The following is an 18,885-nucleotide window of genomic DNA, read 5'->3' as shown; positions in this document are numbered from 1 at the left end:
AATGTATGCGCATACAGTTATGTAAAGTGTATTTGACATGTGTGTGCACTTGTGCATACTGTAATTATGTGTAGATGTACAGTATGGCTTGGACATTCATCTCAATGTACAGTATACTGTATGTGTGTATTATATATGTGTGCATATCGCTGGCATCCCATGTTTAAATGCAGTCATATTTTTTTTCGTTTTTCCCCCCACAAATCGATACTATTGAGCAGTTGTTATTTTTACAAATTATTGACCAAGATAAAATGTTGAAAATGGCCTGCTCTCTTCAATGATGGGATGTTAATGGCTCTTGAAAAGTGATGGTTTTAAAAATGCAAGGTTTCGCCTGATGCTAGCAATATGTTTATGCGCATGTGTACAAATGTATACAGTATACTGTGTGCACACAAACGTGTATTTTTCCACACACGTCTACTGTGTAGTATGTGTTCGTGTCCAGGTATTTGTGTGCGCCTATATATACAAGTGCGTGTGAATGTACTTTGTAAATAAAATATAAAAAAACATATACAAGGTATGGCAAACATACTTTGTTGCTGGTACATTTTTCTTCCAGTTCAAGTTTAGTAGATGTTTTGTTTTCATGGTGTATTTTAGTATTTTAAATTACATACCTTATTTTAATAGCATCATGTATAGAGGGATTTTGAAAAATGAAATTAAAATAATGATCTATTTTGTCCCCATTTTTATTTCAAATTTTTAAGTAAAGTCACGGTTTTCACATAATCTTGCTAACAAAGTGACGCTCACTGTAGGACATAATGTTGCATGTGTTATATATCAATGAAAAAATTCACATCCATATCTAATGTCATGTCTTTATTTTCTGCTACTTGGTGATTGCAAAAATGTGACTACAAAAAAGATTAATAGACAGCCTCACTCAGGAGCTGCTTGGGTCGGCCCTGGTCTGTTAGGCTCAGTTCAGGTCATCTTTGGCCTTGTTTGCCCAGGCTTCGTAGGCCAAGTTCCAGGAGCAGATGGTCCAATTGGCCCAGTTCTCATCATCCCCATTTATGCGGGGCCATCTTTCTAGATGGTGGACCCAGACCTGGTAGACCGAGAACCAGTGGCTCTTGGTCCAGTCAACCCAGGCCTTGTAGTCAGTCCCAGGAGCAGCTACACAGTCAAACAAACAGGAGTCAGCGCAGCAACAACAACAAACAAACAATGAAAAAACATTCACGTTTTAGGCAGGATTCTCATTTTGTTGCCGGACAGACAGAGCCAAGATTGGCTCCAGCTCACCCGTGACCCGAATGAGGATAGTAAGTGCTACAGAAAAAGATTGGATGAAAGGAATAGATGTATGTCTGCATGGGTGGAGTCAGAAAGTGCTGTGGGCGCTCTGTCACTGTCATGCTGCTCATGAAGAAGAACAACAAAACCTACTGAACAATGGAAATATTTTGCAAGAAAGGCCAACAAAGTGAGAGTCCAGTGGTACATACTTTAGGTTTGTAGGTTAATTGTGTGTGCGTGTGTACCTGTGGTCGCTGCAATTTTCTTTCTCCTCTGGGACCCCCTGACGCTCCCATGACAACCATCATCATCATGATCATCATCACGATGATTCCATGCAGGTTGTTTATCTTAATTTCCTTTTGTATTTTTTAAAAATAAATTATGACAAAGTAAGGAGCAGAAAATACATATGCGCTCTGTGTGTGTGACAAACTCCGATTTAAGCACACACTACTAGACGATGACTAAACTAACACCGATATACGCACACAAACACTAATGTACGCACAGCACACAAATCTTTTCAAACCTAGGGAGTGAAAGTAAAAAGTCAGAAAAATAAAACACTCAAGCAAATCCTAAATGAGCTTTCACTTGTATAGCGCTTTTCTACCTTCGAGGTCGTCACCAAATGTCTGCATTCCTCAGAGCTGAAGGGAGGCCAGGCACAAGGGACATGACGTCATGGGCGCACGGCCGATGTTCCACAGGTTGTGAATTTGTATCCAGCTCAGAATACGGAGAGCTGATCAGATCGCTCTTTGACTCAAGGTGCAAGGTCGATGATATTCCATTTGTATATTCAGTATACTGGAAATGATAAGGCCAACAATGTAATCGGAACTCGACTTACATACATTACTGAATCCAGAAAAACAGCCACAATTTTCTTCCCATTTTTTTTTTTGTACCTGGAAATAGGGTACGTGAATTTAGCAGAGGTCCACCAAAATCGCTTGTTCTCATTGTTTCGCGCAAGGGAAGACTTGTTCTTTTCAAATTACATTGTGGGGAAATCCCTTCACCACCTCGTTTTTAACATTTTTTCACTTTGGCTGAGATTTTCTGTGATTCTGACAAATATGAAAATGTTCCTCGATTTCAGCGTCAAAAGAAAGGAAAAAAATAAATAAAATCACACGTTCATAGAATTCCTCCTTGATAGAAAGTTGTATATCCTTAATTCACTATTATTAATATTGTTTTCTGTGAAGTTCGAAGTAATTGTGGGGATGCAATTGCTCTCAATTTGACCCTGAAAATGATACGGTTGAGCGGACATCGCCATTGAAAAATCGGAAAATGGCTTAAACGTTACAGTTTCATCTAAACTAATAAGAAACATCCGGGCATTTTTCTACCATGTCAAGTCGAGGTTTTGGTCTCACATTTCCTAACGATTTACATTGTTTTCTGGGCAGAACATTTTGTCAAATTTTGAACATACGAAGTGGCTTGAAATCGTGATTTTACATTGTATAAGCTAACACCCCCTTAGTATGTTTTGGTTAATATATATATATATATATAAAATGTAACTTTCAAAATATTAATTATATTAAACTAATTGGTTAAATAAAAATTAAATAAATTAAATAAATCATTTTTATTAAATAGTTAATTTATTGCAAATGAAATACAACTGTAAAACAAATAATTTTCCATATACATTTAACATTTTTAAAATCTATTATATTTAATAATTGGTGAATTAACCAGTTCAGGGTGTCGTCCGCCTTTCGCCCGAAGTCTGCAGGGTTAGGCTCCAGCGCCCCGTGACCCTAACCAGGATAAGCGGTGTTGAAAATGGATGGATGGATGGATGAATTGGTGAATTATTTTTTTGTAAATAAAATAAACAAAATAATTATTGATATATTCAATTTAAAAAAATACATTTAATCAATTCACTGTAAACGATCAAATAAAGGATATTAGGTTTAAAAAAACATTTACTTAAAATGTTGGAATGTATTTGTAGTAAATAATTGGTTAATTATAATTTTATTATTCAGACATAATAAAAATGGGAATTAGACTTTTGATAGTACCTAAGAGGCGCAATAATAAAATTCTGATCAGGTAGACTGGAATTAAAATATAACACAAATGACAGAAGCAATACAAAGCAGTTTTGTTTTTAATTAAATGCATATTATGACCAGCATAAGCTTATAAGGAGGGGGGCTATGGCCTCTCATGATGGATATTATTATCATTATTGTAATATATAAAATTCTGCTTTAAGCGTTCAGTCAGGTCTGAGCTCATTGCATCATCAGTACTGTTAGCAGACGCCCGCGTTAGCGCGTGGCATTAATACCGACCGCACGGCTGATTGTTTGACCTTAGCATATAAAAATAAGACCTTATTAAAATATAGCACAGAAGCTTTGTGGAATAAGGCAGCGCTTGTCTTCTTCATATTCTCTTTCTTGTTTTCAATGACAAATCGCTTCACACGATCTTCAGGTTCTTCATAGACGACTCCAGAGTCTGAACACAAACACAACATAAGACAGTAGTGTCTGAGTGAGAGAGTGAACGTGACTGAGAGAATGAGTGTGAGTGAGCGAGTGTTAGTGTGCGATTTAATGTGCGTGAGTGTTTGTACTGTATGTGAGCGATTGAGTGTGTGCGTTTAATTTCAGAAAGCTTATGTGTGAGTACGTGCGTGCGGGGGTTTGTGTGCGTGTGTGTCACCTTGACATCCCAGATGCACATGCCTCCATCCATACCAGTGGTGCAGAACTTGGTGCACTGCTTACGTCCTCCTTGCAGCACTGAGATATGACTGAAACACCAAAAGATGAATAACATTCACCCTTAGATGCTGGTCATTTTCCATGCACACAGTATATTTCGGATAAAGAATATGAGAATATTTGTTTCTAGCAAATTTCAAAAATATATCAACAGCCGGTCTGAAATTAATAAACAGATAATTAATCCTTGACTTTTAGAGAAAAGTAATTGTGTATTTCTACTTGCTACGTTGCAGGTACAGGTATTTTTGCAGGTGATTTGATCATTTTAATTATGTTTACAGTCGTCCCTCGCTATATCGCGGTTGACTTATTGCGGGTTCAGTGCACCACCGTTAGAACAAATTGTAATCCATAAGAAGTGGTTGGGATAGAGGGAGGATGGAAACAATTGCCGGTGCGGTTTCAATTGCTTTAGTAAACAACAACAACAAAGGTAACAAAATACTGTAATAAAAAGCACATTGTTAGCACACCTGTCGGTAGCCCCAACTGACTCATTCACTGAACACCACAGTGGCTAATGTTACAGCCAGGAAATATCCAGGCAACAGTACGTCCTCATACATTTACATCCACGTCATTCAACAGACTAAGACGCGTCTCTTAAAGGCATACACATATTCACAGTCATAGTAACTATAGTTTAGAGGTGTGAATGGCAGCGGTGGGTAGGAACGCGCTACATTTACTCTGTTACATTTATTCAAGTAGCATTTTGGAGAAATTCTACTTGTCAGAGTAGTTTTAAGGCATCCTACTTTTTCCTTTTACTTGAGTATTTATGTTAAGAAGAAACTGTACTTTTACTCCGTTACAGTGATCTACATGCCACATACATGCTAATAAGTTTGTTTTTTTTAATCAATTTTGCATGCGCGATCTATTTTTAGACTTCACCTTCCACATAGGGCGCCATTGCACCAATCCGACGTGATCACTAGTGTTATTTGAATCCATTTCAATCAAACGGCACAAGGCAGCCACACACAGACCGCACACAACACGGACCGCACACAACGCCTTTCCAGTGGCTCATATTAGGGGAAGAAAATCCGCTGCGCGACTTGTCTTTACATTACAGACTCCGAAATACAACAGCTTTGTCATGCAAGGTAGTCTTAAAATGTGACCGGCTAAACTTGGGTATTCCAGCCCACACTTGAGAAGACACCTTGCAGTAAGTTGCAGATGTTTTTGTATTACTGTATTATTAATTTACTCTTTCACTGTTTCTTGAGTCCCAGAGACCGTTCAATGACAATAAAGTGCATCTTTTCTGGGGGAACCTGTGCAAATGTGGTGGTGAAAACAGACAGTTCTCAGGAATGCTTCAAGCTCGCTCTTAAACATGGCTACCAATGGCTCATAAAAAAATACACAAATTTATTACATGTACAGATGAAAAAGTTCCACCTTTTCCTTGATTGAATACACACCGGTAAGTCTAAAATGTATTTTGGTAAACACGGGTCAAATTTGACCGGAAACAGCCTCAGTTTACACAAACGTTTTGGCAGCTGACATTTTGTCATATTTTTATTTTTGTGTATTTTGGGTGACAAAGAAAAACAAAATTTAGGGTATTTTTATTCAGTCCACACGCACCTGATGCTGTTTTTGTGCAGCGTGCTCAGGTCCTTGTCGGTGCTCTGGGTCTCCGAGGCACGCCGGTCCAGGTTCTGGAAGCGCTCCCTGGCGCTGATCCCCTTCTGGGCCGCCTGCTTGGGGACGTCCAGTTTGCCGCCGAACACCAGGCCTCCGTTGGCAGTGTCCAGCACGAAGAGCATGGGACAACAGTCGTGGCCCTGAAGGGGGACATAAGACAAGATGCGTATATGAGCGTGTGTGCGATTGTGTGTGTACGTATGATGTCAACACAACTACTAGAGAACTCACAGCGGCAACTAAGCTGCTCTCTGTGATGAAGGTGACGCACAGGAGCGGAAGTGTGTCAGACCGCAGACTCCTCACGCTGTGGAATTGGTCACATAGGTTACACGCACACAAAATAGTCAAATGTGTATGCAAAACAGTTTATTGTAATAAATAATTATTCATTCAACAGTTTTAATGTTATTGTTTATAATTAGTGAATTAATTATTTATTTAATTCAATAAATAAAAATATATTTTAAGCATTCAATTGTTTTACTATATAAAATAAATAAATTAACCAACTATTCAATCCAATATTAGAAAAGTGGTACCTGTGTATTTTAATTGTTTCTCTATTTTTACTTATATTATTTATGAAATTATTTGATAAAATTAATAAAACATGTTAAATGTAGGTGTAAACCGTTTAACATTTTGTATTTCATCATTTACAATAAATGAACCAATAATTTACATTAAACGTAAATATATATGTTATGTAAAATTGTTTAAATTGCAATTATTTTTATTTTTGACAAACAAATTAACCAATTAATAAAATGAGTACAACAAATGTATGTAAAATTGCTTATTTTACTCATCTTTACAATAAAGTAATTCACCAATACAATTAATTTAAAAAATGTGAACTGCATATGTAACTGTTTATTTTATGATTTTTACCTTATTTACAATAGATCCGTTAACCAGTGATTTAATAAAATAGCACTCTTCCTCTTATTTACAAGAAAATAAATAACTACTAAAATTACAAACAATGTTAAATGTACTGCACACAAAACAGTTTTTTTTTACTAACATGTTTCTTTTATTATTTACAACAGATAAATCCATTATTTAATAAAAGTGGTTATTTGACAATTTTTTTACTGTAAATAAATGAACCGATTATTGAATAAAATGTAATTAAACGCATATGTAAAATGTTTATTCCACACGTTTTATTTTATTACTTACAATAAATAAGCAATTATTTTAAAAAATGACAAAACAACCTTAAATGTACTTTACATGTATATGTAAAATATATTTTTCACTAATGTTTTTCTTGTAAATCTAATCAATATTTTTATTAGATCAATAATTGTAAAAAATATATTTTGAATTCTTACGTGTTGGTCTTGCCGCCCTCTGCAACCGACACGGTGGAGTCATGCGATGTCCACGCCAGGCAGTTGCCTGAGTTGGAGAAGCAAACGCTGTGCACCCAGCCGCCGCAGACGCTCCCCGGCACTGCACTCGGACCCTCGGCTGTGGACCCCCCGGACTCAAACAGCATCTCTCCAAAGGGCATCTTGCTGCCCCAGGGCGTGGGGCTCGGCTTCTCCTCAACCTCCTTGATGTAGGCTGAGAACACCCTGCGAGCAGTCAATTCAATAAGTACAGACTATTTTGATCCAATTAAAAAAATAAAAACAAGCCTCAGTTGTCCACCTAAAGGCCTTTTCACGCAGCACACCCTCGACTTTCGCATTCATTATGTATGTGCTGAGTGGGAGGAACACGGAATGCCATGTCGCGGCAAGTGCAGAAGGCATCCCTTGAATAAAAAAATGTTTTACCCGAGAAAGGGAAAATGGTCCAAATAAATGCGGTGTCCCATCAACACCTCTGCAGGAGAATTTCAAACTGCTCCCTGCTCAGCCTGAAATACACCTTGAAACGCTCTTCATGGAAATATAGCTCACAAATGAGTTTAAACTCTGAGATCCTGCCATGAAATTAGGATGGGATGTACTCATCCCATTTTTTTCCTCTTCCTCCTCCTTAAAATAAGTAAATATGAGGATTTATTTTGCAACAACGACATATACATAATTGCCAACGTACGGTCTACTCATTTACCAGAGGGGAAAGCCTCCCTACTACCTTGTAGGCTGCTACGACAGCACCACCAAATATCGGCATAGTCGCACCGGGGTGCCGTCGTCTTTGTGCACTGCCACATGGACTTTTCACACTGAGCAAGGGCGGTGTGAAAAGGCCTTAATTGTTGAGCCATGGTGTTCCAGTCCAGTCCTGTAGTTGGCGGTTCGCGTGGGTTGCGCTCGAGTATAAAGGCAAACCGCGCGTGGGATAGCTGCAGTGACGTCAGCGCGGTCGCCGCCCACGCAAGTTTAAAGAAGCCTTTAGGCCTACTTACGCTTCTGTATTTTAATGTTGGTCATGCTGGTGAGACTTGGAGGGCTAATCTTTTTTTTTTTTTTTTAGGTAGTACTTGGTGTAAAATGTTTAAGAACAACTGATTTAGTGTAAACGGACCTGTTTGTTACCTGCATTTGAAGTCACAAGAGCCGGCGGCCAGCAGCACATTGTTGGGGTGCCAGTCCAGACTGAGGATGGTAGAGCGGATGGGCTTCTTGATGTGCTTGCACACCCACCTGGAGGGGTGACGACATCATCAGCTGGCGTTACAGCAATAGACATACAGTACATACTTTGTGGAGACACCTCATTGAGAAGGGATAGACCGTTGCTGCGTTATGTCAGCGCGTCCACCATATTGGATGTGGGAGATCTGCCCCCTAACTAATGCAAGTAAATTGACTGAAAGTGCACAAAGTCAATGCATGTCATTCATTAATCAATTTGGTAAACACACATATGTAACTTTTAATCTAATGACCATCAATAATTATTCCTCATATGCTTAGGAGTGGTAAGCAACGAGAGAAGGTTCTAGTCCCGAGCGAGAACATCCTAGTCTTGTGCGGAGGCTCTAGTCCCCAAAGAAGGTTCTGGTCTTAAGAAAAGGTTTTTGTTCCCAAAAAAGGTTTTAGTCCATAGAGAAGGTGCTGGTCTAGAGAGAAGCTTGCAGTCCAGAGAGAAGTCACTAGTCCCCAGGGAAGTTTCCAGTCCCAACAAAAAGGTACAAGTCCAGAGATAGGGTACCTTCTTAAGATTATTTTATTTGTTTTTAAGTCCCTAAATCCATACATGTCAAACTGGTGGACTGGGGGCCAGATCTAGCTTGCCGTATCATTTTATATGGCCTGCGAAAGCAAATCAAATTGATAATTGTGTTCTAGTGCAATAACGATACATTAAAAGCATTTTTTGTTACCAATACCCCTTTGAAAAGAAATGTAATTGTTGAAACGCATGCTTTTATAGGCTTCTGATTTCAAAGCTGGTTGCTCATCAATTTGTTGTGTATACTGTATGCAATTATATGAGGTGATAATTCATTTATATGGGTTGACAGTCATAACAGCCCTCCGAGGGAAGTCATAACTACAATGTGGCCCATGACAAAAATGAGTTTGACACCCTTGCTCTAAATGGTCTTACCGCTTGCCTTAACTCTTTTAGCAACTCTAACTCTACAACGCAGCCCGGCCGGGACCTCTAGAGGTATCGAGGTCTAGGCTGAAGCTCAGAGGGGATAGTGCCTTTTCTGTTGTTTGTCCTACGCTGTGGAATGACCCTCCCTCTGCACATTAGAGAAACTTTCTCACTGTCCATTTTTAAAACATTTTTTATTCTTTGACTTTCAACTCGGCTTAAGACTTCACACCTATTTTAATGTTTTTTGTTTTTGTTTTAAATGTTCTAAAAAAAATCTATATATTTCTTATGTTTGATTTTTATCTGTTGACAGCACTTTGGTTCCAGCTGTTGTTGTTTTTAAAGTGCTTCATAAATAAAGTTGAGTTGAGTTGTACTTTGACAGGGAAGGTTCTAGTCATTGAAGAAGCTTTTTGTCCCAAGTGAGGGTTAAACATTGTAGTCCAGAGAAAAGTTAGTAGTAGTGAGAGAAGTCTCTCTCCCAAGAGAAGTTTCTTGTCCCAACAGAAAATACTTGTCCGGGGAGAGGATTATAGTCCAGAGAGAAGGTTCCAGTCTAGAGAGAAGGTTCTAGTCGCAAGAGAAGGGACTAGTCTCCAGAGAATGTTGTAGCCCCAAGAGAAGGTTATAGTCTTGTCGGAGAGAAGGTTCTAAACGCTAGGGAAGGTCCAAGACTTGATCGAAGGTCCTACTCCGGTGCGAAGGTCCTACTCTTGAGAAAAGGAGAGCAACGGTTGTAGCCCTGAGAGAAGTTCCTACTCTCGTGGTTCTTAACTGTTGTCACCCTTCCACCTGCATTTTCCAATTGTTGCAAAGTCACGGCCCACTTTTATAGGCGTTAAGAACAATAAAAATTGAACAGAATTTATTAAAATAAATCTTAAAATAGCCTCTGAAAAAAACATTTACAGTACATTATGTACATTCAAATGAGTTTCATATGCCATCAAAAGCATATTTTTGGCCATCTTCCCCGCTAGCCATAAGCTGAACTGCACTGTATTTGCTTATGGAGTAAACTAGTGAGTAGAGCAAAATTGAGTACCATTTCCTGTCCTTATCTAATATGTTCCATGTGGAAACTTTGTACACCAGTGTACTGTAACGAAAAAATTAGAATACGAATACAACCAATATAATTTTTACTAGCTGTCCGCAACCTACCCAAATAGGGTCCGTGACCCACTTTTGGGTCCCGACCCACCAGTTGAGGATTACGATTTTAGTCTCGAGAAGAGGTTGTCGTCCAGAGAGAAGGTTCTTGTTCAGAGAGGTTAAACAGTTGTCTCAAGAGAAGGTTTTAGTCTTGAGAAGGGTCTTGTCCCAAGAGAAGGTCCTGTTATTGAGAGAGAGAATGTTTGAGTCTTGAGCGAATGTTCTACTCTTGAGAAAAGGTTTTAGGTCGCAGTACAGAGAGCAAATTATTGTCCTGGGAGAAGATTTGTCTTAGGAGAAGTCTCTGGTTTCGACACTTGTGAATTTTGACGTTCAGCTCCTTGTTAGAAAACAGCATGTTGTGCAAAACGTGCTGAAACATTGAAGTGTTGGAAATGTGCACTGAACAGTTTACAGAAGGTCAAATTAAGTTCACTCGTAAAGGTTATAGTGCATTTTATGTTCATGCTAAAATTTCACCCCAAAGTCCATTATCCCAAACTTTCTGTGAGTAGTACTGTCTATGGAACCCTACCAGTCATTCTCCTCCTCAAAGTAGCAGATGGAGATGAGTCGCGAGCCGCTTCCGACGGCAAACTTGTTCTCCCGCGGCGACCACTTCACGCAGCGCGCTGCCCGGTTGATGCGCAGGATGACCAAGGTGGGCTTCCAAGTGCCTTCCTTCAGAGTCCAAACGTAGGCGTTGCGGTCGGCGCCACACGTCACAATGCGATTGCTGTCGGGCGCCCAGTCTACACCTACAGAGGGAGAGATGGAGGGTCATATACATATACTGTTCCAAGCATTTAGATTATCAAGAGTCCCGTGACATTATGTTTGCATGAATTTGGCAGCTCTTTTTCTCCCAAATGATTTAAAAAATTTAAATGACTCTTAATGTTGTATTTATTTTTAATTCAATTGTATGGTAAATGTTTAATTTAGTTATTGTACATAAAATAATATTAAAATCAACAATTATATGTATACATTTAAAATTGATTGATTGATGATTAATTTTATTAAATAATTGGTTAGTCTATTTATCATAAATAAAATAAAAACAGCAACGAACTATTTTACAGAATTTTTTTTTTAATGTATTTTATTAAACCTAGAATACCCAAGTTCTGTCACCCCCTATGCTGGAATTCAATATTACAACAACAGACCCGTTACTTCGATATGACCTATGTGGCTCCTTAACGATTATGTAATGTTCTACAACATTTTTATTCTGTTTTGAAGGACAACCAGTGGGGGAAAAAGATGGATTCTTCTGTTATAAATTCCCTATTATTGCTGTTTTGTGCATGCATTGCGCAGACAGTGCTGAACTACGTTTATTTTACATAAAGCACCTTGTTGGGCAGCTCAGGGGTCCTCGGGAAGATGTGTATATTTTGTTCGCGGCAGAGAGCTGTTACCGTTTTCTTTTCAAATTGAAGTCTGTCTGCCTTTGTGATGAGGATATAAGAAATATACCAAGCAGTACAATGGAGAAATTTCGGGGTGTGTATTTTCTGTCACGGCACCTTGTTGGGCAGCTAAAGGGTCCTCAGAAAATGCTTATTGAACATACCAACTGTTGCTGAATATTTTTCTCTGTTTGAGTAATATCTCTTGATCAAGACTTTTCTAACATTCCATACTACAAAATACATAAAGTTCTGTATGTATGATTATTGCTGATATCGGATCGGACTGATATTGGTATCAGCCAAAACTAAAGGCTGCAATATCGGTATTGGATCAGAAGTGAAAAAGTTGGATCAGGGCATCCGTAATAACAATTCTCCATTGAGTATGAGGTAAATAATTTACCGTAACTTCTCGTGTATAGTGTGCATTTTTTTACCCCCAAAAATTGCCAAAAGTCAATAGTGCGCATTATACATAGAAAATGAAAAAGACTTTAACATTTTATAAATGTTTGCTGCCCTCTAAACGTTATGAAAAAGCTGTACACTTTCAATCTTGCATGCCACCTAGTGGTAATAAAAAAGGTGTAGCGTACACAGGACCACATATATGTACAGTTGTGCTCATAAGTTTACATATCCAAACAAAATTTATGATTTTTTAAATTTATTTTTTTAATAACCATCATTAATTTATTGATGGTTATGTTTTGTTTAATGATAATGCTTTTCTGAAATGCTTGACAGTTTAATTTGAATCCCATTCACATAAAATTAAATGTGTTTCACCTGGTCCATCCTGTTTTCTTTAAAGAATTGTACACATCTTACAAATTCTGCCTGGGTAATCATACATATGAGCACAACTGTGTGTTTTCACATTTACTAAATAAAAGTAGGGCTGTGAATTTCAAAATAAGAGCAAGTAAATAAAAATAAAGTATTATGTGTTGAGGTCCACTTTGGGGGTGCGCATTATACACGAGAAATTACGGTAGTGACCGGGTCTTACCTGTCACCTGGCCGTTGTGCTCCTTGAGCTCGTGGATCCTGGTCCACTTGGTCCCGTCCTTCTTGTAGATGTGGACCTCGTGATTGTTCGGGCAGATGGCGACCTCTGGGGAAGGGACAAAAAGAAAAAAGTCTAAAGGCGCAAAACTCCAGTTCAACAACTGTTAAAAGGTCAACCCTGTGTTGTTGCATTGGCTTCTCTAGTGGAACTAATTCCAAAAGAACGTTTACAAGCCTCCTGTTAGGTTGTTGATCATACTAACCCATTTTATAGTTAAAAAATGTAGTACAAAAATAATGAACTTTTTTTTTTTTTTTTAAATGTACGAGAAAATGTATGTTGTCCATATTTTTGTTTTTTTCTAAATTATTTTGTGATGTACCAAGGAAAGAAGCATACAAAACATTTTAAAATGTAGTAAAAAGTTTAAAAAATAAAATAAATAAATAAAATATAGTTGTAAAAATAAATACAAATTTCTGCTATCCTTGTTTTTTCTTGGTGTTGTGTTATGTATTATACTGCTCCCTGGTGGCCCAGGCACACACACCAGAAGGAGCAGCATTATGGCCTTTGAATTGAAGCCAGAAATCATGATTTAAGTTTAATTCTTTCCATTCCATTTAATTATGTTATTACTTCATGTTTGATCAAGTACAATACTGTAGACAGTGATGCCTTTGTAACGCGTTACTCAAAAATTGTGGTCCGGTGACGTCATAAGTAATCTAACGCGTTACTTTGTATATTAGAGTATATTCATATTTCAGTTACTTTGATTTATCTCCCAATAGTTACTTTTTTTGTTCAGGAGAACCAGAGCTTAATATGCTATTTATGCTCAGGCAACAGATATTTATCAATAACAAACTGCAGTGCTTGGGAACATGAGGCAAGTCAATAACCAAGACACTTGATTCAGTCACAGTGCATGTCATAAGTGTAGACCAATTTTCAGCCTTTGTTTTAGTAATGAGTAGTAAAAGAGACGAAACACACTATATTCTTAACTATCCATAACTAAAATGCACACGGCTAACTACAATGTCAAAAAAAGGCAAAATATTTATAAACTGTGCTATCTGGGGTAATGACGTCACGTATACCCAAACAGCCACCGGCGCAAACACAATGGACGCTGACGACTCTGACGAGTATTTGGCATACTTAAATCGGAAACACAGTCACTACTTCAAGTTTCTCTAAAGAGGACACTATTTAAGTTTCGTTGTACACTATGTGCGCGCACATGCACACGTCCACACAGACACACACACTACAGTTGATTCACAGGAAGTGCTTGTGCAAGCGCTCATCTGGCTAACATAACTTCACCGCAACTGCCTTACGTCTGTTTTGTATGGTGAATCAGAACAACCATATATGGCGTGTTTACTGCAGCTGAATAAAATCAACCTCTCAGGCCTTGTACACATGGAAACCACTTCAAATGACTCAAACTAATGTCAAACCTTTGCTCTGGTTTTCAGGGTGGTTACGACTCTTAACTAGTATAAATGTAGTCTAATGTAGAATTTCAGGGGGGGGGGGGGGGGGGGGGAAACATTAAAATGAGACAAAAAAGGTTGCAATCGCTCATTTTTTATGCAGACAGCTCTGTGAGTTTTATGCTGGTGACATGTCCAATGAGTATAAATGTAGTCTTCAAAATAGTTTTGGCTTTAAAGAAAAATATATATGCATAAAATTAAATGAAAAATGTTCACAAATGCTGATCTTTTACCCATAGGCAGCTCTCTGGTTTTCATGTTGTTTATGTTTCCACCCTTTAACAAATGTAGTCTTTCAAAGTGTTTTTTGGTGCCCCTCCAGAAAACCAAAGACTATAAACCAAATGAAAACTGATTCATTATCCTTGTGTTTGCTCAGCTTCACAATTTCTTATTTTTTCACTAATAGACAGCTCTCTGTTTCTCATGTCGGTTACACCTGTAACTAGTATAAATGTAGTCTTCCCAAGAAATCTTGGATAAAAATAAACAACAAAACAAACACTGCACCCATCATGTTCACCCAGCTTCAAAATTGGTTTCTTTTTTCACCAATAGAGAGCGCTCTTCTTTTCACGAAGGCTACACCTCTAACTAGTAATGTAATATTCCGAAACCATTTGGATGAAAAAATAAAAAAGATAAAAACTAAATAAAAACTCTTCACCAGTCACGTGTTTGCTCGGCTTCACAATTGTCCATTTTTCACCAACAGACATTTCTCTGATGGATAACTTAGAGGAAAAAAAAAAGCTTCAATGTTTTTATGTGGACAGGACCTCAATCGCAGGAAACAGGAAATGCCTTCACCCACCTGGGAGCCAATCGCAACAGTCCGATTCTTTATACTATTTGTTCTCTGGTGCGCACACACACACGCGCTGTGATGAACAAAAATATCAAGAGGACAGGGCAACTCACGGGTTCCATCTTTGTTCCAGGCGTGGCAGCTAATTGGTTCCAGCAGGAAGCTGTGGAAGGCCATGGCCAGTATCGGAGGACAGCACTGGACACGAACCAGGAAGTGGCGTGAGAAGGAATCTAGTGAGCCAAAAAAAAAAAAAAAAAAAAACCAAATGCAACTTAATTCTTGTAATTCTAGCTATTTCCATAAACTAAGACTTCTTCTAGGAATTGTTGTAATATTCTTGAAAAAATAAAATTGCATATACTGGTTATACTTCATTGCTGTAATACTACTATGCTTTCATAATATTCAATGTTTTTGAAAACTGTATTTTCTGGTAATAGTCTGCCTTTTTCCCCTTAAAAATAAAACTTTTTGTAATAGTCTGTTTTTTTCCTAAAAATAAAAAATAATGCTGTACTAGCTTAACATTTCACAATAAATAAATAAATAACTTTATTCTTGTACTATGCTGACTTTTTCCCCCCACAAAAAAACATGACTTAATTCTCATAATGTTGTTTTTTTCCCATTTAGGAAAATATAATTTTATTTTCATTATATTCTGTCTTTTTTCTCAAATACAATATGACAATTCTTGTAATTTTCCACCTTTTTTCCTTCAGTAAAGTATACATTTCCAGTAATATTTTGCCTCCTTTTAAATTGTTTAAATCATTCTTTTAATATTCCACCTTTTCTAAAAAATATACAACTTTATTCTTGTAAACAAAATTCCTCAGGACAACATTTTCTTCTGTAATATTCTGCCTTTTTTTCTTGAATCAAATATGACCTTTTTTTCCCTCCTTTTCCTCATAATATTCAGCTTTTTGCAACAAAATCTATAACTTTATTCTTGTAATATTATTTTTTCCCCCTTGAAAAAACACGACTTAATACTGTATATTAATACATAAATTGGTTCAAGCAAGAAACTACTATAGGCCATGGCCAATCAGAGGACTGGTCTGGATGCAAATTAGGAAGCTGCGTGAGGAGGAACCTGGTGAGCAAACAAACACATAACTGTCACACCTAAAAGAAAAACAGAAGTTGGAACGCTTAATAGGGGAAGTTTCTAAAAAATTTGAAAAATGCACTTTTTTTGGACTAATCTGATCCGAGGAGGCTGCTAATGTGATCCAGACTATCTGAGGCATGACAAGAATGATGCTGGTCAAAGGCTCACATCCCCTAACCAACAAACCCCTGTTACACACAAACAGGAAGTCAGCTCAGTCCACTTTATTCTCGTAACATGCCACGTCTTTTGTTGAAAAATACAACTGTATTCTTGTAATAGCCTTTGTTTTATTACAAAATTTTGAAAAGTCTATTCTAGTAAAACTCCTAATTTTCCATGTTTTTTCCTTCTCTTCTTTTCCTGGAATTTTTTTTATCCTTGTAATATTCTGCCCTTTTCCCCCTACAAAAAAATACCACTTTACTTTTAATATGCAAACATTTTTTTCTTGCAATATCCTGTGAGTTTTATTGATTAAAAAAAAAAAAGACTATTCTGGTAATATTTTGCCTTTATTCAGCATTGAGAAAATACAATATTTTTCATGAAAAACCCTTTATTCTTGAAGATATGACTTCTCAATATTATTTAAAAAAATTCTAGAAAGCAAATACTTCTTTTTTTTCTTGCACTATTACACATTTGTCCGAAAATAAATAATTATTGTAATATTCTTCCATCAAAATATATGACAGTTTCTTAATATGACAACATGTTTTCCCCCTTAATATTTTGTGTTTTTTCTGAAAGGAAAAAGTTTCATTCTGGTAATATCCTGCCTCTTTTTCCCTTTGAAAAATACAATATTTGGTTCAAGAAAATGCAAATTAATTCTTGTCATATTACACCTTTAGTATTGAAAACATTGAAACGACTCATTTAATAATCGTCAAATTTCCTTGAAAAAATACAAATTTGTTATATTTTCCAACAAATTACTTTTATTCTTGCAATATTATTTTTTCTAGCAAAGAAATACAGCATTATTGTAATATTCATCTTTTTTCCCCTAAAAACAAAGAAAGCTTTATCCTCCTAATATTACCCCCCCCCCACACACACACACACAAAAACAACAACAACAAAAAACCTGCGAATAGTTGAATCCTCAAATGTCGAATTGCAAATATACGGGGGTCCACTGTACAGCTTTAGTCTCATAATATTCAACAAAGATACTTTTACTTTTTTTCTGGTAATATTGCATAGTAGTAATGATGCAAAGGCTCACAACCCCCAACCAACCACCTCCAGTTATACCCAAACAGGAAGTGAGCTTTGTGACTTAAAGAAAGAACCCAGAAAGTTGCCACTTAGTCCATTCTAACACAAAACGTATGCGTGTGCGTGTGTGTGCACATATTTTCCACTCGCTAGTGTCTGTGCGTGTCTAAAAATTCCCAGTCAAGGCTGGCTGACGAAGTAAGCATTTTTGCTACTCACCCCGAGGGCAGGGCAGGACCCGGGTGGAGGTTGGCAGGGGGCTTTAGGTGGGCTGCTCAGCTCCGCGGACTCTGGCCAGTCAACACGAACGCCAACGACGACACTGAAACCGAAAAAGCTGAAGAAGCTGAAACTGGGAGGCGACAAGCGAGAGAGGCGAAGGGGGCGGGAACAGGAAGTACATGAGATCATTGGTTTCTGTTTTTTTCTCCTTTTTTGCACAAAATCAGCAGTGTTTGCTCAGGGTTTTCGACCCTCCACAGACTAAATGTGTTCCTTCTTTTTTAGAAAAAGTTATGTGATGATAGCACATGCTTTGGCATCGGCAAAAAAGTAAACCTCGTGAAAATCGGTTCAGAAATGAGCACGTTATGACTTCATTTCAATGTCCATGCATTGCTTTTGAAGGGAACAACGACCTTCCCAACATGGCCGCCACGTAGACACGTCGGTTAGCCGGGCTGCTACAGCACACTGGCATATAGTCTTCATATCTATGATCAAATCCGCTACAAAAATAAATAAATAAAAATAAAATGCAGCTAACGCTAATGACCAGGTAATGCTTGATTAACAACCCTGACACCATCGATGAAATCACAGTTGACCACACGGCGAAGGTTCAATGCCTCCTGTATGTTATGTGTCTGACTAGGCAGGGGTTTGTAATCGTGCGTACTGCGAAGCTATGAACTAATACGCTAATTAGGCACTTGGAGCTATCGACAGCTAATTGAATAGCAAATATTTTTTTTGCCCAATGCATCTGATACGATATGAAATGTCTCCGTAAAGTATCTGATGCAAAGATAGAACGTGTTCATATGTGGTAGTTGTTTTTTTTAATAAGAGTATGGTCTGCAAAAACTTTTATTTCTAGTCAAATCTAATTAAAATTAGACGCAACATGTAAAAAAACATGGCAGTGGAGTATATATATATATTAAAAAATATATTCATTTATTGCCTCTATAAAATAGTAATTGGGCAGACAGAAAAAACAAATTATTAAGCCTAATACCTTTAAAAATAACCTTATTTCTCACCATCTTTGTCCTTCAGATGTTTTTTTTTTTTTTTTAGTTTTTGTTTCAGCAAACTCCATGCAGGCTTTCATGTGTCTTGTACTGAGGAGAGGCTTCCGTTGGGCCACTCTGCCATAAAGCCCTGACTGGTGGAGGGCTGCAGTGATGGTTG

At 37.6% G+C, this 18,885-nt stretch overlaps 1 protein-coding gene across 1 annotated transcript; it reads right to left on the bottom strand.

Annotated features, from left to right (window-relative positions):
- Positions 1 to 3,382: 3,382 nt before the first annotated feature.
- On the bottom strand, positions 3,383 to 17,814 carry LOC133404442 (actin-related protein 2/3 complex subunit 1B-B-like). The gene is made up of 10 exons (XM_061680341.1): positions 17,689 to 17,814; positions 15,233 to 15,352; positions 12,801 to 12,905; positions 10,903 to 11,125; positions 8,198 to 8,305; positions 7,037 to 7,282; positions 5,925 to 6,000; positions 5,634 to 5,833; positions 3,964 to 4,054; positions 3,383 to 3,756 (listed from the first exon to the last, which is right to left on the bottom strand). Exons 2-10 carry the CDS (start codon positions 15,294 to 15,296, stop codon positions 3,718 to 3,720), a joined length of 1,152 nt encoding a protein of 383 aa, XP_061536325.1. The 5' UTR covers positions 15,297 to 15,352; positions 17,689 to 17,814; the 3' UTR covers positions 3,383 to 3,717.
- Between the last annotated feature and the right edge of the window lie 1,071 nt (positions 17,815 to 18,885).

Source organism: Phycodurus eques, chromosome 6, assembly GCF_024500275.1.
Source record: "Phycodurus eques isolate BA_2022a chromosome 6, UOR_Pequ_1.1, whole genome shotgun sequence".
Classification (NCBI taxonomy): Eukaryota; Metazoa; Chordata; class Actinopteri; order Syngnathiformes; family Syngnathidae; genus Phycodurus; species Phycodurus eques.
The sequence above is the reverse complement of the archived record's forward strand: the minus strand, read 5'-3'. Positions and strand labels throughout refer to the sequence as shown.

What these genes read in the sequence shown, in the direction of transcription:
- LOC133404442 (XM_061680341.1), bottom strand. Translation starts at nt 15,296, where the DNA reads ATGGCCTTCCACAGCTTCCTGCTGGAACCAATTAGCTGCCACGCCTGG. An exon ending in GAGGGCGGCAAGACCAACAC is followed by an intron (nt 6,001 to 7,036) that starts GTAAGAATTCAA and finishes CCAATTCCACAG; the next exon opens with CGTGAGGAGTCTGCGGTCTG. An exon ending in TGTGCATCTGGGATGTCAAG is followed by an intron (nt 3,757 to 3,963) that starts GTGACACACACG and finishes GTTTGTGTTCAG; the next exon opens with ACTCTGGAGTCGTCTATGAA.